The 27002-nt window shown below is 40.9% G+C and overlaps 1 protein-coding gene across 4 annotated transcripts in view; it reads left to right on the top strand.

Moving 5' to 3' along the window:
* grm2b (glutamate receptor, metabotropic 2b) overlaps window positions 1-27002 on the top strand; it is a gene marked incomplete at its 3' end in the record, with an annotated part of 45312 nt that overhangs the window by 6209 nt on the left and 12101 nt on the right. For all 4 annotated transcript variants that reach the window (XM_080421561.1, XM_080421560.1, XM_080421563.1 and 1 more), the window contains exons 3-8: window positions 20472-20741; window positions 21703-22049; window positions 22920-23140; window positions 24420-24715; window positions 25333-25533; window positions 26449-26688. In XM_080421561.1, coding sequence (XP_080277687.1) covers window positions 20472-20741; window positions 21703-22049; window positions 22920-23140; window positions 24420-24715; window positions 25333-25533; window positions 26449-26688 — 1575 coding nt within the window. The remainder of the gene's footprint in view (window positions 1-20471; window positions 20742-21702; window positions 22050-22919; window positions 23141-24419; window positions 24716-25332; window positions 25534-26448; window positions 26689-27002) is intronic.

Below are 27002 nucleotides of genomic sequence, written 5' to 3'. Positions count from 1 at the left end.
GACGAGAGAGCACAACAACCCCAGGGGGAAGAAGTCCCCGGAAGCGGAGTTAGTGACATGCATTGATCGGGCATGAATGTATACAGATGGAGAAGGGAAGGGAAGGGAAGGGAAGGGAAGGGAAGGGAAGGGAAGGGAAGGGAAGGGAAGGGAAGGGAAGGGAAGGGAAGGGAAGGGAGAGGAGAGGAGAGGAGAGGAGAGGAGAGGAGAGGAGAGGAGAGGAGAGGAGAGGAGAGGAGAGGAGAGGAGAGGAGAGGAGAGGAGAGGAGAGGAGAGGAGAGGAGAGGAGAGGGGAGGGGAGGGGAGGGGAGGGGAGGAGAGGAGAGGAGAGGAGGGAGAGGAGAGGAGAGGAGAGGAGAGGAGAGGAGAGGAGAGGAGAGGAGAGGAGAGGAGAGGAGAGGAGAGGAGAGGAGAGGAGAGGATGGAGAAGAGAAGAAAGGAGAAGGGAGGAGGAGAAAGGATGTAGAGGAGAAAGGAGGAGGAGGAGGAGCTCAGTGTGCCATGGGAAGTCACTTAAGCCTGTAAGCAGCATATAGTGAAGGGCCAGTCCCAGACAAGCCAGGCAGGGTCAGCCCTAAGCTTCATCAAGAGTATTTTTATTTTAACTTAAACGTAGAGAGGGTGTCTGCTTAGTCACGCCACTGATAGTCTTGACAGGAGAGCTGCCTGCTTTCTGGAGGGCCGTGTGTACCTCCCTGTGAGGGAGGCTTTGGGACACCACTGCTGTCACAAAAGCTTTTGAAGAGACTCTTGTGACTCTTGTGGGTGTTTTTGGAAGGTTTTGAATACACACTTACCGCTGTCACTAGACTCGTAAGGGTTTCCTTGGCTGTGTGACCTTCTGTTCCGGACTCATTCACACCATGGGAGATTCCCATGGTGGGGGTTTTGTTAAAGGGGTGCCCCCCCCCCCTTTAAAAAAAAGGGGGAGGTAAAAAGTACTTGTTGGTGAAGAAGGACAGCCTCACAGCTGAATAGCAGCAGTGCCAGTGAAGTTCCTCAAAGGAGTCAGTTTTCCCATCGGTGGGGAGCAAACGGGTCATGCCATTGCTTGGCAGAGATGTTCCACCTGGCTTGGAAGCAACCAGACCCTTGTATTGTCTGTCACAGGCAGTGGTGCACAGTGCACTTACTTGAAAACGGCAACAACATTTTGAGAACTACTGTAAAAGACCATACCCATGGTCTGCATGTTTACGTATTAAAGGACCATACCCATACGGTCTGGCATGTTTACTTATTAACCCTTTAAGACCGGGAACGCATCTGTGTCATTTTAGATTTCTTTGGGCTATTCAAAAATAGCAGATCTACAAGCTCATAGTGCGGCAACGAGTGCCGCGCTATGAGCTTGTAGATCTGCTATTTTGTTTCTATCTTGAAAATGTGTGAGAATCTTTGAATATATATATTTTTAAAGCGATTTATTTTTTACTCAAAAACGATTTTTACGATTTTTACTCAAAAAAAAGAGAAGCAGATATACAAGCTTATAGCACGGCACCGAGTGCCGCACTATGAGCTTGTAGATCTGCTTCTTTTTTTTTGTTGTCAAAATCGTGAAAATGTGTGCAAATGATTGAATATATATCTTTTTTAAAGCGAACATTTTTAACTCAAATCTTTGCTTCTGGGGGGGTCCCTGGAACAACATATTTTGAGATGGGGGTCCGTGGCCAAATACATATAATTTTGGGGGTCCTTGACATGGAAGAAAAAAGAACCACTGATTATAGCTATAGCTATAACCACTGATTATTTGTTTTCAAAAAACAAGGATTTAGAAGACATTTGTAGAATCCCCCAGAAGCAAAGATTTGAGTAAAAATAAATCGCTTTAAAAATATATATATTTAAAGATTCTCACAAATTTTCAAGATAGAAACAAAATAGCAGATCTACAAGCTCATAGCGCAGCACTCGTTGCCGCACTATGAGCTTGTAAATCTGCTATTTTTGAATAGCCCAAAGAAATCTAAAATGACACAGATGCGTTCCATGTCAAGGACCCCCAAAATTATATGTATTTGGCCACGGACCCCCATCTCAAAATATGTTGTTCCAGGGACCCCCCCAGAAGCAAAGATTTGAGTCAAAAATGTTCGCTTTAAAAAAGATATATATTCAATCATTTGCACACATTTTCACGATTTTGACAAAAAAAAAAAAAGAAGCAGATCTACAAGCTCATAGTGCGGCACTCGGTGCCGTGCTATAAGCTTGTATATCTGCTATTTTTGAATAGCCAAAGAACTCTGAAAATGACACACAGATGCGTTCCAGGCCTAAACAGGTTATAGGACCATACCCATATGGTATGGCATGTTTACTTATTAAAGGGCCGTATCCATGGTCTGGCACGTTTAGAACATTGACCGTGACTCATGATATAACTGATCCACCATTTTCCAAAGCATTTCCAGCCATCAGAATAATTTTCAGTACTGTATGCAAATCAACTTGCAGAGACTTGAAACTTGCCTGAGATAGGTGTTAAATATGCTAACAACATTTCTAGCAAGAAAGAAAGTCGCATTATTGTAGTGTTGTGAATTGAAAACTCTAGCAGAAAATAACCCCTGGAGAAAAGACTGATTTTACAAACCAGATTCACTTCTTTAAACGCACAATGACGTTTAGCCAACACTGACTCAATTATTCAGTAATGTTTTAATGAGAACATTTAAATAAACATGAAATCTGAAAATAGAGCCATTCATGGTAAAGTGGTCTATGTTTATGTAGGATATACACCAATTAATTCCTCCCCACACACATTTCTGTGTTGTCACTGCTGTTGTATCCTACTGACTCACCTGCCAGTGAGGAGCCCCCACCGGGAGAACGTTGAGCCTCCGTACCACTCCTCCCGCCCAACACTCCCTGCTGGGGAGTTCCCTCCCCCGAACACGGGCTTTGCGTGGTGGGCAGGCACTTTACCACTGCGAAAACGTATATATTTTTGACACGTCATTACAATTGTCAAGATTTTCACAGGTTTTTGAAAAGTTTATTACAATTAAAACAATTAAATCAAATACAGACGATCAACAAGCTCACAGCGTTTTCTTTTTTGTATTGAATACTTTATTAACACTTACTTTATTAACACTTTGCAAACAGTACAGCAGGTACAATTTAACAAGCTATGAAGGATAACACAAAAAAAGCAGTGGAGGCTTGTTTCCATTGTGGTCCTATATGTACTCAATTCATCATCATGGCACACAATACATACAGTACAATACACATCATGTGCCGCGATGCAACATGTTGTGAGCTTGTAGATCTGCTATTTTGGAAAATAAAATAAATAAGGCTTGATGATACTTGTTTTTAAAATCGAAACACCTCGGCTACATAACTACTAATACCGATGTCAGCAAAAAAATCTAATAATGGCGATATATAGCGTCCGGACCGTTATATCGGTCTAGCTCTATTTCCGCCATCAATAAAGGTACTATACACGTGGATTCTATAACTCCATCACAATATAATTGACTGTGTCTGTCTGGCAATATGTTGTGGATATGTTCCATTATTGTACCGCAGTGCTTTATTAAGTTTGCTCACATATCGTGTTTCACAGAGCAATGAAAAAAAGGTTCAATCTATTTGTTCTCTCTGAGTAAGAGAGAGAGAGAGAGACAAAAAAAACTCTTGTGGTGTGAACTTTATTGTGTGATATCTGACAGCGAGAGGGGGTCTCGCCTTCTGCTCGAACCTGCTATTTTCAAACAGACTTTCCTTTTTTCTTTTTTTTTGCACGTTGTCAAAATGCAGCTCAGCTCACTAATTAAGCGCAGCTGAATGCCATTTAGAAACGAGGGGGAGACTGTGGGAAACTGGGAGTTTTGCCCGACGTCGTGACCAATGCCCGGTCATTAATAACACCAGCCAATCGATCTCCAGCAGGGTCTGTCTTTTAATCTTGTATCGCCGCTGCCGGTCAAAGAATCTTGTATCTCCGTATATTTCAATTTATTTTTATTTTTGTTTCATAAATGAATGCCCTACTTCGTCGTACAAGAGTGCTGTGCAAAAGTAGAGAAAATAGTCGATCTACTAAAACAGTCCAGTACAGTGTGAACTTGTAGATCTGCTATTTTCACTATTTCTGAATATTTCTAAAAGTAGCTTGTGACTAAATAATAACTACATTGGAGCCATTGGAACACAGGTTATTTTTCCTATTTCCTGAAAAAAAAATGGTTAGACAATGTTTCCACCCCACAGCTACCATTATCTTTGGTGTTGATTTCTCCTTCTTCCTTCACGGGAGTCACAGAATAAATTATCACTTTTTTGTGTTATTCTTTTTCTAGAACCATGTGGGTGTTTTTTTTTCTGAATATGATAGTAAGAAGAGAGAGATTGCTTGACATGGAGTATTTTTCCTATAACTCCTATAACTGAAAAAATTGGACTCTGGCTTTGTTTCCTCCACAAATACCACTGCAATGCTCCAGAGAGGTGTTTCAAAGCTTTGTGGAACTGATAAAGCTCGAACAACATTGTTCACACATACATTCTTCAACTCTAGAAGGGCCCTAAAGGTCACACTGGCGGAGGGCGTTGCTGTTGTGGGAGGAAGTGTTTGTTTTTTCCACATGAGGATGGATAGATAGAGAGATAGAGAGATAGAGAGATAGAGAGATAGAGAGATAGAGAGATAGATAGATAGATAGATAGATAGATAGATAGATAGATAGATAGATAGATAGATAGATAGATAGATAGATAGATAGATAGACACATAAATAAATAACAACATAGGTACTGGCAAATCAACACTGCTCACATACGCTATCATTAATTATGAATTATCATCACCCATACCAGGTCCATACAATATTTACCCTCTTCTATATGCAACACATATCCGCGTACATGACCTTCTAGTTTGATGCCGCTCGTTGGAAATGTGAGGCTGTCCTCGCCTTTCTGTTTGTTGTTGTTTTGAATCAGAGTAGTAATTAGCAATATACTGTAAATATTTTTATGTAAGTCAATTTGTAAAAACAATCATCTTCTGATTAACTACAGCCACTGAATGAGATGTTTTGAAGTGCATACTCTGCTGTTGGTGTGTGCGTGTGCGTGTGCGTCCGTGTGTGTGTGTGCGCGCACGCGGGTGTGTGCGCACGCGGGCGTGTGCGCGCGTGGGTGTGTGTGTGTGTGAATGGGTGACTGTGAATGGGCGAATGTTGCACTCATTGTGAATACTTTGGATAAAGGCGCTATAGAAATGCAGAACATTCTATTGATCTGCATGCAGTGTGGGCATTGATCTGTTCGAAACCAAACCTTATTAAACGATTCACGCTTCAGGCATGACGGTACCAGTGTTCAGGCTTGCCTGTAGCGACGATGGAATCCCTTAAGCAACTTGCGCTTCACCAAGAATGATTGCTGAGAGAGCTCTGGTAGATGCCTCTACAGTGGAAGACTGTGTAATTCTATTTTTAACGCAGGAGAATCCGCCGGACAGTCTGTCAAATCCATCACATCACAGACACAATGCAAGATGTTCTCATATTCTATGCCGGCACGAGAGCCTTTAATCCACGCGCCTGCAGCAGCACATTGCTTGCAAGTTTCTCCACACCAATAATGCACTCGACACTCCTCATGCCACTTCTGTTAGCAGCATGGGATTACAGGGGATTTTCAGTGGTGGACGGAGTACTCTGTTACAAGCATAAGGCCTGCATTCAAATGTTTACTTGAATAAATAAAAGTACTGGCATCAAGATACTTAAAGTACCAAAAGTCAAAGTACTCATTACCGTAAATCCTCTAATAGTGACCTCTATTCAATTAAAAACCGGGCCTCTATTAATGACCGGGGACGTTGTTGAAAAAAACGAATACAAGCCGGTCTTCTAATACAAGCCTATTTTTTTCTTTTCTTTTTTTAAGTCTCAAGAGGGCACTGTTTACTAAGATACCCATAGAGTTATATGACGATAATAAGTGACCTGCCCCTGACTTTATACTTCCTTATAGACGGGTTTCTTGTTTACAAACATTGAAACTGCATGGCCCAAACCTGTTTTGGGGCGTGCTGGTTTCTGTTCATTCAACCTCCTCTTGTGTGTTGGCTGGTGAGACGCTCTTAGCGAGACATTATAGTATATACTTCACCCCGCAACGGTATTGCGTGCCGAGAACAGCTGACATACAAGCTCACATTGCGTCGTGGATGCGACCGTTGTGAGCTTGTAGGTCTGCTGTTCTCGGCCGTTCTCAGCACGCAACACGTTTGCACGGCGGAGCATAAATTAGGTTTTAGGGGATACAGCTGATTGATCAAGCAGTCAAGGAAAATAATACAAAACAAAGCGAAGGAAATCTACCCAACAAAGAGTAATGAAAAAGTTAAAATGACCAGTGACCACCTGTAACTGACAGAAAATATTGATTTATTCGTTCTGATCTGTTAAAAAAATAGAAATATAGGCCTCTCTCTTATCCATGCCTCCTTTCAATAAAAGCCCGGTACCCACTACAGTTGAAACAAATACAAGCCCGGGTCACTATTAGAGGATTTACGGGTATCCAGAATGCTCCATTAAAAAATTGCTGATCTGCAAGCTCACAACGCGCGATGTGAACTTGAAGATCAGATATTTTCGAATAGCCGATGTATAAGATAGGGCTTAATTGGTTAATGTATGTTTTGAAATGCTAATCCAAATATGCAAAGCAACTTGTAACTAAAAGCTGTCAAATAATTATTGTACAGCATTTGCCTCTGAGATGTAGTGGAGTGGAAGTATAAATGACAGAAAAATGGAAATCGTCAAGTAAAGTATAAGCTTCAGTAAATGTACTACCACACAAATAACACAGTCAACATTCATGAGGCCACTTCTTCTATAGTGAGATGAGATTTCAGGTTGTTTTGATATTTATTTTATCGGGATGTACTTTTTTTCTTGGCACAGGTTCTTGATATCGCCACTGTTGGGTGGAAATGTCCAAAACCGTTCATTTTTTTATTATTATTTAAAATACACCCCTATATTCACTACTTTGTGTGACACTCTTGTATGATGAAGTAGGGCATTCATTTATGAAAAAACACAAAACATTTAAAAATTGAGGTTCAAGGTTTCTACGCGACATTATAAAAGAGCCATTCCTTCACAGTTTTCATTATTTCTCATTCCTACTGCTTTTATACTGTATTTCCATCAGTCTGAAGGGATCACATCTGCACACACTGAATCTGTGATTTCCTTAAAGGACGACTTCACCCATTTTCAAACTCGCCTATTCTATTAGCTTGGATTCCCCATCGATGATGTCACTGGTAGGCAGATTTCTGAACTATCCACAGCAGCCCTCCTCTGAGACACAGAGTGAGTAGACAAAAATGGTACCATATTATAATGAGCATTAGTGAGGACCAATTATATGAAGATAGGTTGAAAATGGTCGTCCGTTAACCACTTAAATACCCCGACTGTCACAGGAAGGTGACAACAGGTGTCACACAGGTGACAACTGCAAAAAGAAAAATGTTCCCATTAAATCATTTCTTTTTTTAAGTATAGCCTGTGAAAGCGTTTTATTTATGATTTGCCCTTGCTCTCTACACCAAGTTGCTTCACCAAAGAATAGCCGATCTACAAGATAGACTATTTTCACTACTTTTGTGTGACACTCTTGTATGATCAAACATAAACATTTGAAACGTGGAGATACAAGGATTCTGCCCGACAGCAGCGATATTTAAGTTGATTCTATATCAGCTGGAAAACTTGATTAAACTCTATGTTTCATGGAAAATACAACCTTGTGCCTGCATTTCATCAATGGATGCCATCACTATAGCTCTATCAATATGCAGTCAGTAGCTACAGCAGCATGAGGCTTTGGTACCTGCTTGCATGTCATAACACTTTAATGTGTATTTGGACTGATTTGGAACACATTTCAATGAAAAAACATACCGCATATGGCATCAAATGATGAAATGAAAAGGCCTCCAACTGTTCATCTATTTTTTTTAATGTTCTCTGATAGAAGGACTTGTCATCAATCATAAAGCTCCATTTTAGCATAAATAATAAACAACATTAAATCCATCCATCTATTATCTATAGAGCTCCACCGATATATCATTTTGGCCGTTTATTTGACATTTTTTTGTCGGCAAGTATGTCCTGATTTTTTACCTTTTAAACGTTTACAAAAATAGCCTTTCTACGGCGGCTATTGTCGCTATTGTCGCATCGCGACATGTACGAGCTTGTAGATTGGCTATTTTTGAACGTTTTTGAATAAGTGCGTGGTGGTCTAAAATGAAGTTCCGTCCATGTGTCGTTGCTTGCTTTCTAATCACTGATGAATGACTTCCCAGTGTAGATTGGGGGGTCCCAGAGATAGGCCTAAAACATTGCATCAAATGGAGGGGTCCGTGGCCAAATGCATATCAAACTGGGGGTCCCTGAAATGGAAAAGAAAAAAAGGTTTACGAGCCAGCTGATCTATACATGCATTCAATGCATTATGAATGGCATGCCTCCCAGACACAGAGAGATGCATGGGAGTATACAGTATTACATGGTGGGGGGTTTCACTGTGCATGTCATTTACCGTATATCTATACTGTACGGTACAGGTTATCACACAGGGTCCTCAGGGACATACTGTATAGAATAGATGGATTCTCCATGTTGAAAGAGACACAGACACACGAGTCACAGCTACACCCAGCGTAAGCTCCGCTGAGGGAACACCGGCCTAGTCTCCCCCCCCCCCGAAATACTAGTTCTGATGATAAGATAAGATCAGATATAAGACCTTTACGGGAAATTGAGTCGCCAAGGACACTATATACAGCCGTTTAAAAAAAACATACAGATTGCAAGGCAATAAAAATAAATAAATGTAGATCATACAGCACGATGGACATCACGGTCAAAGGAACACCATCAGTAGGTTGGTGAGAGAGAAAGTAAATAAATAAAAAGTATGCACATGCAATATACAATAAACAACACTATACACCCCCCCTCAGCAGTGCCTGTTGAGCTGCTTGTTTCCTAGCAATTAGTCTGAGTGAGATGAGTGAGCGCAGTGGTGGAAAAAGTACTACATTTTTTTACTTAAAGGGATATTTCACTTTCAAATAAAATAAACATTCAAAAATATATATATAAAATAAATGAAAGAAGTGATGGAAAAATCACGGCCCCCTCACGCATTAGAATGTTCTTCTAATGCGTTAGATTTTTTTTTAAATGTTTTAAAATGTTTTTTATGTTTATTTTATTTGAAAGTGAAATATGCCTTCAAGTAAAAGTATCAATACTGCAATATAGAAATACTCTGTTACAAGTAAAAGTCCAAAAGTATTGGTATCAAAATGTACTTAAAGTACCAAAAGTAGAGAGTACTCATTATGCAGAATGTCCCATTTGTCCCATTCATTTCAAATGTATAAAAGTCATTTGAAAATAGCCGATCTACAAGCTCACAATGCATTGCATCGCCATTTTCAAATGGCTGAAATGTATATACTGTAGGGCTGAAGTGGACACAGAGACAGAGAAAGACAGAGATGGTGCATAGGACAGACTGGTTCTGTCCTATATGCTCCAGTCCTACCCTGAAAGGTACAGTATGCAGCGCTTCTCCAAGACTCTGCTGATGAGAGTCGACTGTCTGTCTGTCTGTCTGTCTGTCTGTCTGTCTGTCTGTCTGTCTGTCTGTCTGTCTGTCTGTCTGTCTGTCTGTCTGTCTGTCATTTTATGTTTTTTTTGTAAATTCATGCTCTACACGAGTGTCGCACAAAAGTGATGAAAATAGCAGATCTACAAGCAATTTTGAACGCGTTGCAATGCAGCGCGTTTTGAGCTTAGATCGGCTATTAAAAAAAAAAAAAAGACTAACTGACTCCAAGAAAATGTATTACCGAATTAAGGAAATCGAGCATGCCTTAAGTTGCTATTCATTATCACATAAGTAAACCATGTTTTCCATCAGTGGATGTATTATTTTTGATGATGAGATCCGCAGCAGGGATATTGCAAAGGACTAATAACGGGTGAATGGCGCTTGTCTAAACGCATCATATTTACATACGTTTCCCCTCCAGAGCTTGTGGCTCGTGGCTGTTTTCACTGCAGGCTCATTTCGGTGGACCATTTCTGAAATAGACCTGTCAGACTGGCTTAATGAGAACATGGCCTTGTGAGCTTGTAGATCGGCTGTTTTTGCAGCGTGACACTGGCGTACGACAAGCATATAAGACCGGGAACGCATCTGTGTGACCACTTTTAACCATATTTTATACTTTGACTATTCAAAAATAGCAGATATACAAGCAGATATGAGCGCTATTTTTTTTATCGTGAAAATGGGTGCAAATATTTGAAAATATATATTTTGTAAGGGAACATTTTTGACTAAAATCTTTGCTTCTAAGGGTCCCTATTACAACATATTTTGAGATGGGGGTCCACGGCCAAATACATATAATTTTGGGAGTCCTTAACATGAAGAAGTTTGAGAACCACTGATATAGAAACATTGGACATTTGTAGAATCCCCCAGAAGCAAAGATTTGAGTTAAAAAAGTTCGCTTAAAAATGTATTTGGAGACAAGTCACAAATCACTTCAAGCTTAGGGCAATGTCGTTTTTGCTGCCCATTGCAGCGAATCCCTCGTTCGCCCCTTCCAAACTAGATGGTGCTTTCCTTGATTGGAAGGAGAAAGGAATAATTTGCATAAAAAAATTATATGTGGACGGGGTATTTGCTTCCTTTATACAGTTAAAAGAGAAGTACGGCCTCCCGCAGCGAGACTTTTTTAGATACCTACAGATTAGGAGTTATGTGAGAAAACATATTCCTGATTTTGAATCAGCAAGGCCAGACAGATTGGATGGGTGTTTAAGTCATGCAGCTGAGACTAGACGCATCATTTCTTTTTTGTATGACACTTTACATAACATGGCTCCGGTCTCAACTGACTCTATTAAAGCCAACTGGGAGGCGGAATTGGGCGTACAACTGACTGAAGACATCTGGGATAGCAGTATGGAATACATACATACCTGTTCGATTAATGCACGACATTGCTTAATACAATTCAAAATATTACACAGGTTACATTACTCAAAAGTAAGATTACACAAAATATTCCCAGACATCTCCCCCCAGTGTGATAAGTGTAAATCAGCAGATGCAACTCTACTGCACAGTTATGCCCTGTGTCCCAACCTACAGAATTTCTGGATAGAGATATTCAGACTATTTTCCAATATACTAGAGGTAGAGATAGATCCAGACCCAGTGTTAGTCATCTTGGGAGTATCAGAAGGGATGAAGAAACTACAATTATCTCAACAGCGCCTTCTCTCATACGGCCTTATCGCTGCAAAAAAATTGATACTATTATTTTGGAAGAAGAAAGAGGCCCCCACAATCAAACTCTGGCTCAACGAGATGACAGAATCCTTACATTTAGAAAGAATTAGATTTATACTCAAAGACAAACTGAAAGATTTTGAAAAGATTTGGAAGCCTTTAGTCTCCTTTCTTAAAGGTTGATAGGCTAATCCTTGTGGATGACCCGTGTCGCACGTAATCTGGGGCAGCACTTCTGGGGAGGGGGAAGGGAGGCGGGAGGGTCCCTTTGTTTTTTGCTTAAGTTTGAGTGTATTCTTTTCATGTTACTCCGTTTTGTGTGTATGTCTGTTGGTTTTTGTTTAAAAAAAAAAAGGAAGCAATCCATATGTATGAACAAATGTATAATATAACCCTGTGCTTCACAATAAAAAAGATTTGAAACATGAAAAAAAAAAAAAAAAAAAAAGTATATTCAAAAGATTTGCACAAACTTTCACGATTTTTCCAAAAATAGCAGATCTACAAGCTCATAGCGCGGCACTCAGTTCCACGCTATGAGCTTGTAGATCTGCTATGTTTGAATAGCCAAAGAAATCTTATAAAATGACACAGATGCGTTCCCAGTCTTAATGGGCTAAACATAATGTAGGCGTAGCCGATTTGTGAGAATTTTCACCTAATAATGACATGCCCAAAAAAGGAATGCCAGCTTTAAAGGTGTTTTGTTCAAATAAGTGTTAAATAGCTATATTCTGATAGTAATGATTGCTGGAGGGGTCTCCCCTTCTCTCCAGCCTAGAAAATACATTTTCAGGTCGGGATACCAATTTTATCCAATCAGAAGCAAGAACAAGTGCAAGATACAGGATAAACAAGTGACCAGAGGTGGAAGAAGTACTCGGATATTTTGCTTAAGTAAAAGTAACAATACCACAGCATAAAAATACTCTGTTACAAGTAAAAGGCCTGTGTTCAAAATGTTACTTGAGTAAAAGTACAAAAGTATTGGCATCAAAATATACTTAAGTACCAAAAGTAAAAGTACTAAAATATTTGAAAATAGCAGATCTACAAGCTCACAACGCGTCGCATCGTGCCGCGTTGTGAGCTTGTAGATCTGCTATTTTCAAATAGCCTAGGTATAAAATAGGGCTAAAGTGGTTAATGTATGTTTTATAATGTAATCATTTAAGTAACTTGTAACTAAAGTTTTTAGATAATTGTAGTGGAGGAAAAGTACAATATTTCTAATGTGATGTAGTGGAGTGAAAGTGAAAGTACTGAAAATTGGAAATACTCCAGTAAAGTAAAAGTACCTCAAAATTGTACTTCCGTACAGTACTTGAGTAAATGTACTTTACACCACTGCAAGTGACATTGGAAAACGGGAACTGGAACGCTACAAAATTGAAGCTGAGGAATGGGTTCTCACTCTAACCAGATTCTACATATCACTTACAGCGCCTTTTAATGTGGATAATGGCAGCGATCTCTTCTGATGGTGTTTCGCATTTCAAACAGGGCTAATTCCGGGCCCCAAAATGTTCCACTTAAGCCCGTCTTGCATATGCTCAATTTCACACACGCATGCTGTCCTTAATATGTCCCTCAAGGCCGGGAGGTTGCGAGGAAACGACCATCGGTTTGATGAGTTAAACTGGCAGACGGCATCTCTTCAAGGACATAGATGTCATGCCTAATCTATTCACCGAAAATAGCAGATCTACACACAAGCTATTTTCGGTGCGCGACACCGTCGTAAGACGAAATATAAATCAGGCTTTGCTTTGGTTCCTCAGCATTGGCAGAAAGTAACGAAGTACATTTACTCAAGTACTGTACTTGAGTACAATTATTTAGGTACTTTTACTTTACTTGTGTATTTCCATTTTTCAATCATTTATACTTACATCTCAGAGGCAAATATTGTACTTTTTACTCCACTACAATTATTTAAAAACTTTAGTTTCCTTTGTGGATTTAGATTATTATTACAAAACATACATTCACCACTTTTATATGTCAGCTATTCGAAAACAGTCGATCTTTTAGCTCAGATCTGCTATTCTTGAATAGGTTTGACACATTTTGAAAAACAAACGGTGAGTTTGAGTACTGTCATTTAAGTTTAATGAGTACTGTAATTTGTTACTATTTGTATATGATGATGCTAATACTTATGTACTTTTACTCAAGTAAAACTTTGAATATGGGACTTGTGCTTGTAACAGAGTATTTCTACATTGCGGTATTGCTATAGTTTTACTTAAGAAAAATGTAATCTGAGTAGGCTACTTCTTCCACCAGCGCCGCTGGTCCCTCAGTGCTCTGTTGACAGCTATAAAGTGTAGGTTCTGTCAGGATGTGAGTGGAGAGTGGGACCCCAGTGTGCACACCAGTGGTGGAAAAAGTACTCAAATGTTTTACTTAAGTAAAAGTATCAATACTGCAATGTAGAAGTAGTCTGGTACAAGTAAAAGTCCGGAATTAAAAATGTACTTGAGTAAAAGTACAAAAGTACTGGTGTCAAAATGTTCTTCAAGTACCAAAAGTAAAAGTACTACAATGCGTTGTGAGCTTGTAGATCTGCTATTTTCAAATAGCCTAGGTATAAAATAGGGCTAAAGTGGTTAATGTATGTTTTATAATGTAATAATGTATATCTGCAAAGTAACTAGTAAACTAAAGTTTTTAAATAATTGTAGTGGAGTAAAAGTACAATATTTGCCTCTGAGATGTAGTGGAGTAGAAGTAAAAGTATTGGAAATTGGAAATACTCAAGTAAAGTACAAATACCTCAAAATTGTACTTAAGTACAGTACTTAAGTAAATGTACTTAGTTACTTTCCACCACTGAGCGCTGTGGAGGCAAGAGAGAGCACAGATAGAACAAAAGGCTTTTTATTGAGCCGGCAAGCAGTCCAAAGGGCAGGTAAAAAAAACACAAACTAAAATGGATCAAAACCCCACAGGAGCTGGCAAGTAAGAAGTGTGAGGATAGCTCAGAAAAACACACAGGCAGAAGACCAGAATAGGTTTACTCACATTTCTAACAATGTTTTTACGAACTGTCAGAGAGTAGAGAAAAACCAGCTGCTGTCGGGTAGAAACCTCTTATCTCCATATTTTAACTTTCTGTTTAAAAATTAAAACCCTACTTCAGGGGTCTTCAACGTTTTCAGGCCAAGGACCCCCTAGCTGAGCGAGAGATGAAGCAGGGACCCCCTCAATATATTGTATACAATTGTGTTTCAGATTAAACTATTTTTTTTTTTACTTGGTCTGCTTTTTCCCCCCTCTACACCAATTACTCTTTGCCAAAAAATAGCAGATCTACAAGCTCAAAACGCCTCGCAGCTACTTGCAAAAGTAGCAGATCAAAATAATTGTCTATACTCAAAATCTTAGGAAAAAAAAGTAGCAGATCTACAAGCGAACTTGTAGATCTGTTACTTTTGCTATATTTTTCATTTGAATCCTGAAAATTAACAGTTTTGGACATAATGAGGGTTCCGAGACCAATAATAGAGGTTTTGATTTGTAAAAGAAAGGGGGAATAAATATGATCACTCTCAGTTATAGGTTGTTATTAATCCACTTATTAAAGCGTGATGGATGGCTGCTCGCTCCGTGTGTCAGGAGCCCTGGATTTGAGGGTGACCTGTTGATGCGTTGAGTGATGCACTGTCTATAAATAGTAAGTAAATAGTAAGGAAACACCTACCTGCGCTGTCACTGAGTGATGCACTGTCTACTATAAATGATAAGTAAATAGTAAGCAAACGCCTGCGCTGCCTGTCACTGCTGATAAGACCAACTTAACTTGAAGCTGGTCTTCAACCCTGTGTGGGAGATTGTGCCCTGATTGCACCACACCACAGCTCATTTTAACCCATTCAATCCGGGAACGCATAGCTGTGTCATTTTAGATTCAGCTATAACCATTATTTCATACTTTGGCTATTAAAAAAATAGCAGATATACATATAGATCTGCCATTTCTTTAGAAAAATCGTGAACATTTGTGGAATTCTTTGAATATATATTTTTTTCTCAGCGAACATTTGCATCTCAAATCTTTGCTTCTGGGGGGTCCCTGGAACTAAATATTTTGAGATGGGGGTCGGCGGCCAAATACGTACCATTTTGGGGGTCCTTGACCTGAAAAAGTTTGAGCACCACTGAGTAGCAACATACGTTAGGATTCAGGTAGGATTTAGAAGACATGTAGATGCGTATTGAATGGGTTAAGAGACACTAAATAGGCGCAAGATCGTTTGGCATTTAGACAACATGGGAGGCACCATGGTGTAGAGGGTTGTCAACTATACCTGAAATTCAATTAAGGGACACCCAGCGGCCGGATAAAATCTCACTGTATATATGTACAGTTTTTGTGTTATTATATTAACCACTTGAACCCCAGCATCCATATTCTGGAGGGAACATCAGCCAAACATAGCAGATCTACAAGCTCACAACGTGTCATAACGAGACACGTTGTGAGCTTGTAGATCTGCTATTTTTGGCAAAGAGATTTGGTGTGGACAGAAAAAAAGTGGTCCAAGTACAGAGATAACTCAGGTCCAGTTTACTAAGTGGTTAACAACTTGTAATTATAAATAAGGGGGGGGGGAAAGCAGGTGCGCTTCCTCTGCATGTCTTTCTGTTTAGGCAGCGGCTGCTCAGCTGTAAATATAATTAGACTCAGATACCACCGAAGTGGAAAAAGCGGTAATCCAAAATAAAGGATGCAAGACTGGCTCAGATAATCATTCTTGTTTATTGGGAACGCTTCCCAATAAACAAGAATGATTATCTGAGCCAGTCTTGCGTCCTTTATTTTGGAGTTCGGTATTTTGGAGTTTCCACTTCGGTGGTATCTGAATCAACTTGTGTCATAGTAGTATATGACAGTGGTGTAAAGTAACTATTAACTAAGTACCTTTACTCATACTCAAGTACTGTACTTAAGTACAATTTTGAGGCACTTTTGCTTTACTGGACCATTTCCAATTGTCTATCTATACTTTTACTTCTACTCCACTACATCTCAGAGGCAAATATTGTACTTTTACTCCAGTACAATTATTTGAAAACTTTAGTTACTCGTAACTTTTCAGATATAGATTATTACATTATAAAACATACAACAACATTAACCACTTTAGCCCTATCTTATAACTAGGCTATTTGAAAATAGCCGATCTACAAGCTCACAACGCGTCGTGATGCGACGCGTTGTGAGCTTGTAGATCTGCTATTTTCAGACAATAGTACTTTTACTTTTGGTACTTTAAGTATATTTTGATGCCAATACTTTTGTACTTTTACTCAAGTACATTTTGAATTCCGGGCTTCTACAGAGTATATCTACATTGCAGTATTGATACTTTTACTTAAGAAAAAAAAAACGTTTTCCACCACTGCAGTGGAATATACTGTAGGGCCCAGAGGGTTACATTGACACAGAGGAATTTACAGTGTAGACTGGGGTTAACACATTCATCAAATGTGGGTTTGTGGCCTATATGCATAGCATACCCTTAATATCTTACATTTAAAAAGTTGAGAATCATTGGTGTAAATGAATTTGGGAGTGTCCGGAGGGGAGAGACAAAGAGGGCTTGCACTTCGGACCACACAATCATCATGGAGCACACATGCAATATGCATGAAGAAGATCATATTTTGACATCACAAAATGGATTGACAGCCACGGTTAATAATTCTCCTGCGTAGAAACGAGTGGGATGGAGAAAGCAATGGGAATTGTAACAGGATTTACCGTGGAAAGGTACGGTCACAATTAGATCCACAGGGATGTGTGTTTGGTCCGGGAGCACACAGAACGCCTGAGGCAGGAAGTATGCATACACTGATGCATCATGGGAAATATTGTGATAAATGACTCGTTTTCGTAACTTTTTTTTTATTACTAATATGGAACATGAAAATAATTGCCATAACACTGTATTATGTGAGCAAATCCAGTGACCGTTTCTTGCAGTCTTATTTCATAAATATATTCATTAATTAATTCATTTATTTATTCATTCATTCAAATTATTCTTTCCACTTTTTTCTACCAATTTAGTCGTTATGCCAATTAGTTCCAGTCACTGCTTGTGCTACTGTTGTATGCTACTGACTCACGGTACTGCCAGTGAGGAACTCCCACCGGGAGGACGAAGCGCCTCCGTCCTATACTCCTCCCGTTCAACAGTGTTGATTTTGACAGCAAATTCTGATTTAGTTTTAGTCATAGTCTTTTGAATAAGAATTACATTTAGTTTTAGTCATATTTTAGTCATCTGAAATGTTTTAGTTTCTGTCTAGTTTTAGCCGACTAAATATCATGAAATTATAGTCGACTAAATCTACAGTTGATTTAGTCGACTAAAATGTATTTTGGCGATGCCTTGATGGCGTCGTAATGGCTGATTTTACACTTGGTTGCATGCTGAAAATAGCCGATCTACGAGCTTACAACGCGTCGCAACGCGGCGCGTTGTAAGCTTGTAGATCTGCTATTTTCAGAGCGTAACACCTGAGCGCAACCAAACATTAAAAAATTGTCTTAGTTCTACTGGATCTCTTCTCCATTAGTCCCTCACTAACATTTTTGTCTAGTTTTTATTTGTTGACAAAATTGTCAATATATTTAGTTTAGTTTTAGTCATCGTAGCTTAGTTTTTATTTATTTAGTTTTTGTTTAGTTTTCGTCAGTAAAAAAAGGTAGTCGAAAAACATTTTTCGTCAGAGTTTTAGTCAACAAAATCAACACTACCGTTCAACATTCCCGCTGACAGGCTCTGCCTCAGCTAGTAGGAGTGCATGTGTGCAGTGACAAATATCACCCTTCCGGCCCCGGCTTCACTCCTCTGAACACGGGCCAACTGTGTTCGTTTTTTAAACCTATTTGCCCAGGTTTTGTGAGCCCTTGGTGTGAGGTTTCATAACGTTCTTGCAGATCAGTGGTTCTCAACCTGTGACATGTTTTTTTTTGGGGGGCTCCCCAGATCACAGTAAAGTGACAATTTAAGGACTTTTAATAACTAATACCTAAAAGAAAGGAAAAAATAGATAATAAATTAAATAAAAACAAACTATACTATGAAAACTGATCAAACATTGGCAAAATTGTCAAATAATATAAGAAAGAGCTGATCTACAAGCTCAAAACGCCTCGCAACGCCTCGCAGGCGTTGTGAGCTTGTAAATCGGCTATTTTCACAATATTTATCTGCGGAACCGAGTCAAACAAAATGTAATTCCTCAACTCCTACAATTCCAAGTGCTTGTCAGAGTGGAGGGTCCCCCAGTTCAAATATGATTATTTTGGGGGCCTGAAAAGGTTGAGAACCACTATTGTAGATTATATAAATTGAACTCGGGTAAATAGCAAAATACGTGTCCAATAATTTTATCTGCATGCTATTGTTGCTGTTGTTAACCCATTATAAGACCGGGAACGCATCTGTGTCATTTTAAGATTTCTTTGAGATTGCTTATGGGGATTCTACGAATGTCATCTAAACAACATTATTTTATTTTTTAACTTATGTTGCTATAATATCAGTGGTCCTCAAATTTTTTTCATGTCAAGGACCACCCAAAATGATATTTGGCCGCGGACCCCATCTCAAAATATGTTGTTCCAGGGACCCCCCCAGAAGCAAAGATTTGAGTTACAAATATTCGCTTAAAAATATATATATCATTCAAAGATTTGCACAGATTTTCACTATTTTTCCAAAAAAGCAGATCTACAAGCTCATAGCGCGGCACCGAGTGCCGCGCTATGAGCTTGTATATCTGCTATTTTTGAATAGCCAAATAAATCTCAAAATGACACACAGATATCTTAATGGGTTAAGTGGTAAGTGTCTCAGTCAGTGGAGGGATTTCTGTGGCGCTTGTGGTGCCGTGGTGCTTAGTTGCTGCTGGTGCAGTGAGCGTTTGACAGGAGGATAAACAGATAGTGTGTGATGTGTGATGAGAGGTGCTTGGAGGTGCACGGGCGCCCAAGGCGTCTGACGGACAGTTAGCTCTCTGCTTGAGTGGATTCAGGTCAGATTATAGCAATGGTGGTTTGCAGTGGTGGAAAGTAACTAAGTACATTTACGCAAGTATTGTACTTAAGTACAATTTTGAAGTATTTTGTCATTAGCATGTCACATTGCAATGCATCGTAAGCTTGTAGATCTGCTATTTCCGGGCATATGTTGTTACATCGTCACCACAACAATAAAATGCAGATATGTGGACGATCTGATCACTTGGAAATAACAGTGTGGACAGTCAGTCCTAAACATCAGGTTGGAGAAACAAATCAGATTGGCCTGCAGTCTGAACAGAGAGTTAAGCTAGAGAAACTGTTGGGTGGAAACCAACCGTCCAAAACCATCCAAAACGGTTCCTTTCTTATTATTATGAAAGGAATATAGTGAAAATAGCTGATTTTACAAGCTCACAATGTGTCTCATCGTGATGCGTTGTGAGCTTATAGATCTATTTTCACTACTTTTGAGCGACACTGTAGTATGATGAAGAATGGCATTGATTTACGGGGGGATAAAACATAAAAAGTTGGAGATACAAGGTTTCTGCCTGACAGGATCACATCTGGATGAATGTGATTGAAATGATTCATAGGGGAGGGAATGTTACAGGGCATTTCATCACTATTTGCAGGTTTGTTGATGCCGTAACGTACAAGCTTGCCATTCTATTTTTTTACAGCGTGGGTCTGGAGGTGTCTAGCCAGATATCTAAGAACGTCTGTGAGATGTGCCTGTGTGCCTGTGTGTCTGTGTGCCTGTGTGCCTGTGTGTCTGTGTGTCTGTGTGTCTGTGTGTCTGTGTGTCTGTGTGTCTGTGTGTCTGTGTGTCTGTGTGCCTGTGTGCCTGTGTGTCTGTGTGTCTGTGTGTCTGTGTGTGTGTTTGTGTGTCTGTGTGCCAATATTACAATTAGGCTACTTACGTTTTTGCTAACATAATAATGGTCATTCAACATTACCCTCAGGAGGCTTGGTATTGTGATATGCATGTCATTCAACGCTTTCTTTGGACACTAAAGTATACCGTATCTTTCTCCAGGTGGCCAACCTACTCCGCCTGTTCCAGATCCCTCAGATCAGCTACGCCTCCACCAGTGCTAAGCTCAGCGATAAGACGCGCTATGACTACTTTGCTCGCACCGTGCCTCCCGACTTCTACCAGGCCAAGGCCATGGCTGAGATCCTGCGCTACTTCAACTGGACCTATGTGTCGACCGTAGCATCCGAGGGGGACTACGGTGAGACCGGCATCGATGCCTTCCAACAGGAGGCCCGCACTCGCCAGATCTGTATCGCCACTTCGGCCAAGGTGAGTCAAGTCATCTTTATTTATACAGCACATTTATAAACTACAGCAGTTGGCCTAAAGTGCTTTCTAGGAATGTAACAGTTAATGAAACTAATTGATTTAATTGATTATAAACATTATTATAAAATAATTGTATACAATAATTTATTAATAATCAATCCCCCTTTTGGGCATGTAATTAAAAGCGAAAAACTTTAAAAGAATAGACAATCTACAAGTTCACAATTCATCACAAAGCGACCAGGGGGCAAAATATGGAGTTTTTTTTTTTTGCAGACGCTCTTATCCAGAGTGACAAGTGTTCATTTATTTAAAGATATTTTAGGCCTTTATTTTGGGCAGAATAGTTGAGATAGACAGGAAACGGGGAGAGAGAGACAGGGAGTGGCACGCAGCAAAGGTCGTCGGGCTCGGAAATCGAACCCACGACCGGACCCACTGTCAGGCTGCATTCAAGCCTACAGTATAAGTGGGATGCACTTTAACCGAGCCCCCAGAACCGAGAGGGAGCAGTGAAGCGCATTGGACATGCTGGCCAATCATAGGTACTGCAGCTCATTACGGCTGGGGCCAGACACATGAACGAGCGAAAACGGTTTCAACCAATGGGCTCGACTCACGAGCTTGCGCACGAGCTTGCGCACAGGGTTGGGCACGGAGGTGACGCAAAACGCGTCACATAGGCCACAAATAGGCCCCCCATTTCCCAACCCGGAAGAACTAAGAGTATGCGCTGGGTGAGCAACTCAATACAAGTGGATGGGTGGGGATTTCCGGTGCCCTCTCTATTATTTTTAACTCTATGACTTTAACCACTCGACCATTGGCACCCCAGGTAAACAGAGAACCTAGCATCTGTCTAAATAACATGCACACTCTTAACATGATGTACCGTGGAACTAATCCATTTAGGGCACAAAAGAAAAGAGTAAACATTCTCGAATCATTTCTATATTTCAAGGTGAGCCGCTCCATGAACCGGCAGGGATATGAGAACGTGATCCGCTCGCTGCAGCAGAAGTCCAACGCCAAGGTGGTCATCCTGTTCACGCGCAGCGAGGACGCGCGCGAGCTCCTGGTGGCCGCCACCCGAATGAACGTCACCTTCACCTGGGTGGCGAGCGACGGCTGGGGGGCGCAGGAGAGCATGGTGAGGGGCAGCGAGGCGGCGGCGAACGGGGCCTTCACCATCGAGCTGGCCTCCTATCCCATCAGGGAGTTCGAGGACTACTTCACTAAACTGAATCCGTACACCAACACGAGAAACCCGTGGTTCAAGGAGTTCTGGGAGCGCCGGTTTGGCTGCAGGTGTGCTAAAAAAAACGATTCTGTTTGCCACTGTGTTTTATTGAGATTTATTTGTATTCTTCTGCACTGTTTTTTTTTATTATTATTTTTTAGCTTTTTACCCCTTTTTTCCTCCCCAATTTAGTCGTTATGCCAATTAATTCCTCCCCACACACATTTGTGTGTTGTCACTGCTGTTGTATCGTACTGGCTCACCTGCCAGTGAGGAGCCCCCACCGGGAGGACGTAGATTCTCCGTCCTACTCCACCCGCCCAACACTCCTTGCCCGACCCCAGCCCCATAGGAGTATGTGCAGTGACTATTATCAGCCCCCCCTGCCCGGCATCCCTCCCTCGAACACAGCGGCCATTTTGCTCTCACGTCATATTTGAGGATGGGGAAGAAATGGGGTGGTATTATTTAATTGACTTAATAGCAGAATGGCCGCCGTGTGAATATGGTGAATTGTGTTCGTATAGACGCTTGACAAAGCCGTATGCAAAGCGGTGGATTCAAACCCCCTGCCTGTTTTATTTTTACTTCTTTTGTTTAAATTGTGTTCAAATGTGTTTTTTTGCTTTGTCTCCTGAATAAGTTTTCCTATTAAGGAGTAGGTGTTTACCTTCTTTTTTTCTCTCTCTCTCTCTCTCTCTTCTCTCTCTCTTCCATATGTGTTTACTTTGCTTAATGTTTCATGTAAATCTTTCTCAACGTCCAGGTCTGGGGTCCAAATGTACGGTCGTGGGTCAAATGTACGGTTGTGGGTCTATAACTCTGACCGTTACGGGTCCATTTGGTTCCATTTGTACACTCTCAGAGTTAGGGGGGTGAAAACGTTTCAGAACCACTGCTATACCAATAAACGTGCCTTGCCTTGCCTTGCCTTGCAGTCTGGAGGAGCATGGCTGCAGTGAGCGCAGCCTGCGGGACGGCACCTTTGAGCCGGAGTCTAAGATCATGTTCGTGGTGAACGCCGTGTACGCCATGGCGTACGGCCTGCACAACATGAGGCAGGCCGTGTGCTCCAACACGTCCGGAGTGTGTGATGCCATGAAGCCTGGCAACGGAAAGAGATTCTACAAGGAGTTCATACTGAAGACCAAGTTTGAAGGTGAGACAAGTAATGAAGGCAAACACTAGACCAGTGTTTAAAGTTTTAGTATGTAATATGCAATTTTTTAGTTTTTTTTGTACCAATAATTTTCCTCCACATCAGCAGTTATCAGCCACTGGAGTAGTGTGGTGGTGTTTAACTGCAGAAACACATTTCCCTCTTGCTGTATTTTGATGTTTTCACTACGAAAAGAAAGAGTGAAAACACCAAAATAGAGCAAGAGGGTAATGTGTTTCTGCAGGTAAAACAATTATAAATGTAATAATAATAATAATAATAATAATAACATGTGTTTTCATCGAGGCTTATGGTTCAGTCATTTTCACAGTCTGATAAAATTTAGACATTCATCATTGTTTTTATCTCTGGTGGGGATATGTTTGCTTCTTGTTAGACTGAATTAAATACATGCATTTCCTTTTGTAAAAACATAAGACTGACCTTATAGTACACTGTCATGTAAGCAACACAGATGCAGCAAATCAAATTAATAGCGCGTATGTTAGATTTAGGTGTCAATGTGCATTTGTTGACTGCTGACTATGCTTGCACACAATTTTTCAAAATTTCTCAAAATGTTTCAAAAATGTCCATGTTTTCAATTAAAATAAAAAAGAAATGTCAATATACAAACTCACAACGCATCACAATGTGACACATTGTGAGCTTGTACATCTAGATTTACATTACATTACATTACATTACAGTCATTTAGCAGACGCTTTTATCCAAAGCGACTTACAATAAGTGTATTCAACATAGGTAGGGAACGAAAACTACTAATCACCAGTCTTTAGTGCATTTTCTGCAAAAACAAGCAACCAAGAGTATACCTAGCGCTAAGGTAAAAGTGCAATATATCAGCTACCTATTTCCTTAAACAGATGAGACAAAATAGCTAAATCAAATGAGCATGAGCTAAAACAAATAAGTGTATCGACTAAACAAGATCCAATAAACAATACAACAATAGAAAACAAGCGTTCGTATAACTAGTTAACAACAAGTAGGTCAGGCAGAGAGGAAGGGTAGTGTTTCCTGAAGAGGTGGGTTTTCAGCCTGCGGCGAAATATGGGCAGTGACTCTGCTGTCCTAACATCAGTGGGAAGTTCATTCCACCACTGTGGGGCCAGAACAGAAAAGAGTCGTGACCGTGTGGATCGGCCAGAAGGACCCTTGAGTGACGAGGCAATCAGTTCTTTTGTTTTTATAAATCGAACGCTATAGCTCTTGATGGCAGCTTCTGTCAACGTTGATATATCTTGCTTCATCCCAGCTCCATTCAGACCCGGCGACACCGACAACATGGTCCGCTTCGACGCCCACGGCGACAGCATCGGCCGCTACAACATCTTCCACTACCACAAAGAGGACGGCAAGTACGCGTACAAGAAGGTGGGCTACTGGGCCCAGAACCTCACCTTGAACACCAGCCTGGTGCGCTGGCGCGAGCTGCGGCCGCCCACCTCGCAGTGCAGCGACCCCTGCAGGAAGAACGAGATCAAGAGCATGCAGCCCGGAGACGTGTGCTGCTGGATCTGCATCCCCTGCCAGCCCTACCAGTACCTGCAGGTAGGCCTATGTAAACAGTGGTGGAAAAAGTGCTCAAATGTATTACTTGAGTAAAAGTATCAATACTGCCATGTAGAAGCGCTCTGTTACAAGTAAAAGTCCGGAATTCAAAATGCACTTGAGTTACAGTGCAAAAGTATTGGTATCAAAATGTACTTAAAGTACCAAAAGGTAAAAGTACTAACATGTTTGAAAATAGCAGATCTACAAGCTCACAACGCATCGCGAAGCAATGCGTTGTGAGCTTGTAGATCTGCTATTTTCAAATAGCCTAGGTATAAAATAGTGCTAAAGTGGTTAATGTACGTTTTATTATGTAATAATGTATATCTTCAAAGTAACTAGTAAGTAAAGTTTTCAAATAATTGTAGTGAAGTAAAAGTACAATATTTGCCTCTGACATGTAGTGGAGTAGAAGTAAAAGTACAGATACCTCAACATTTTAAGTACAGTACTTGAGTACATGTACTTAGTTACTTTTCACCACTGGAAGAGAAAGGCTGTAGTTTCCATTAAGCTTGGAATAACCACAAGGTTTGAAAATGTGCTTTAATCGCACATTAATGTAATTTAATGCTTTGATGTCATGATTGTGACAACGCTACTGTACCTTGCAGGGCGAGTTCGCCTGCGCCGACTGTGGCTACGGCCAGTGGCCACTGGCCAACCTGACGGGCTGCTACGACCTGCCCGAGGAGTACATCCGCTGGGAGGACGCCTGGGCCATCGGGCCCGTCACCATCTCCTGCCTGGGGATCATGTGCACCCTCGCGGTGATCGCCGTGTTTTTCAAGAACAACGACACGCCCGTGGTGAAGGTCAGAACTGTCATGTTTTTTGTTCAGATCTTTCGCTTAGATCTGTTTTTACCCAAATGTTAAGAATGTGATCTAGATAGCATGTTCTTTAGATGTTGCTAGGTTCATTGTTTACCATGTTTACCATCCTCGTTTCCTCTATTATTGTCTCCGCCAGGCCGAAAGGCATGGCGAGAGAGTCTGTTTTGCACCCTGTCCGTCTGTGTGTCCGTCCTTCTGTCTGTGAGTAGCTTATCTCCGGCACCGTTGGCCCGGTCGCTGCGAAACTGTGCCCACACACTCCCTGGATGCCAATTCAGAACCTCTGGTTGAGTTTTTCAGATTGGCCTGTTATAGCGCCACCAGGAGGCCGATTTGTGCAAAACAATTTTTTTTATACTACTCCTACAGATTTTGTCCAAACATCACACACATCGGTACACAGTATCTCTATAGTCATGTGATCAACACAGATCTGTCCGATTTCCCATATTCCACCCTGATTGCCTAAGATTGGCTTCCAAAGTTTGCAGGATTGGTTTGTTTTGAACAAAATGCCTCAAATCATGCACGCAGCATGCAATTTCAGTGACGTTTTGCACGCACATTCCCACTAGGCCGAGGAAGAAATACCACCCTTTTCACATTGGCCTGTTATAGCGCCACCAGCAGGTCTAATTTAGCAAAACACATTTTTGGAACAAAATGCCTCAAATCATGATTGCAGTGTCCGATTGCCATAAAAGGCCTAAGAAGAAATGGCACCCTTTTCACATTGGCCTGTTATAGCGCCACCTGGAGGCCACAATAACCGGCGGAGACCTGTGCTCCGAGGAGCACTTTTTCTAGTTTACCTTGTTGTTTCCACCACTGCTTGTAAGTCACTGTATAAAAGAGTGTCTGCCTAAATGTGTGAATTGTGATTGTAAACTGCAGGCCAGCGGACGAGAGCTCTCCTACATCCTGCTGCTGGGCGTGTTGATGTGCTACAGCATGACGTTCATCTACATCATCAAGCCGTCCACGGTGGTGTGCACGCTGCGTCGCCTCGGCCTGGGCGGGTCCTTCGCCGTGTGCTACTCGGCGCTGCTCACCAAGACCAATCGGATCGCTCGCATCTTCAGCGGCGTCAAGGACGGCGCCCAGCGGCCGCGCTTCATCAGCCCAGGATCACAGGTGCAGTGGCGGATGAAATTACTGTGTTACGAGTAAAGGTCCTGTGTGTTACTTGAGTGAAAGTACAAAAGTAATTGGCATCATTACTTAAAGGTAGGGTAAAATAAGTGTTAAATAGCTCTATATTCTGATAGTACTCATTGCTATAGAGTGTTTGTTCAGTAAAAGGAGTCTCCCATGTCTCTCCAGCTCTTTGTTAAACAGAAAATGCATTTTCAGTGCTCTCTCCTGATTGGCTTCACATTGTGACATGTGAGCTTGTAGATCTGCTCTAGTATAATTCACGGCTTAATTGGCTAATGCAATGTCTTGTA

Source organism: Gymnoscopelus braueri, assembly GCF_963280865.1.
Source record: "Gymnoscopelus braueri genome assembly, chromosome: 3".
Lineage (NCBI taxonomy): Eukaryota > Metazoa > Chordata > Actinopteri > Myctophiformes > Myctophidae > Gymnoscopelus > Gymnoscopelus braueri.
Note: the sequence above shows the minus strand (reverse complement) of the source record. Positions and strands in the feature narration are given on the sequence as shown.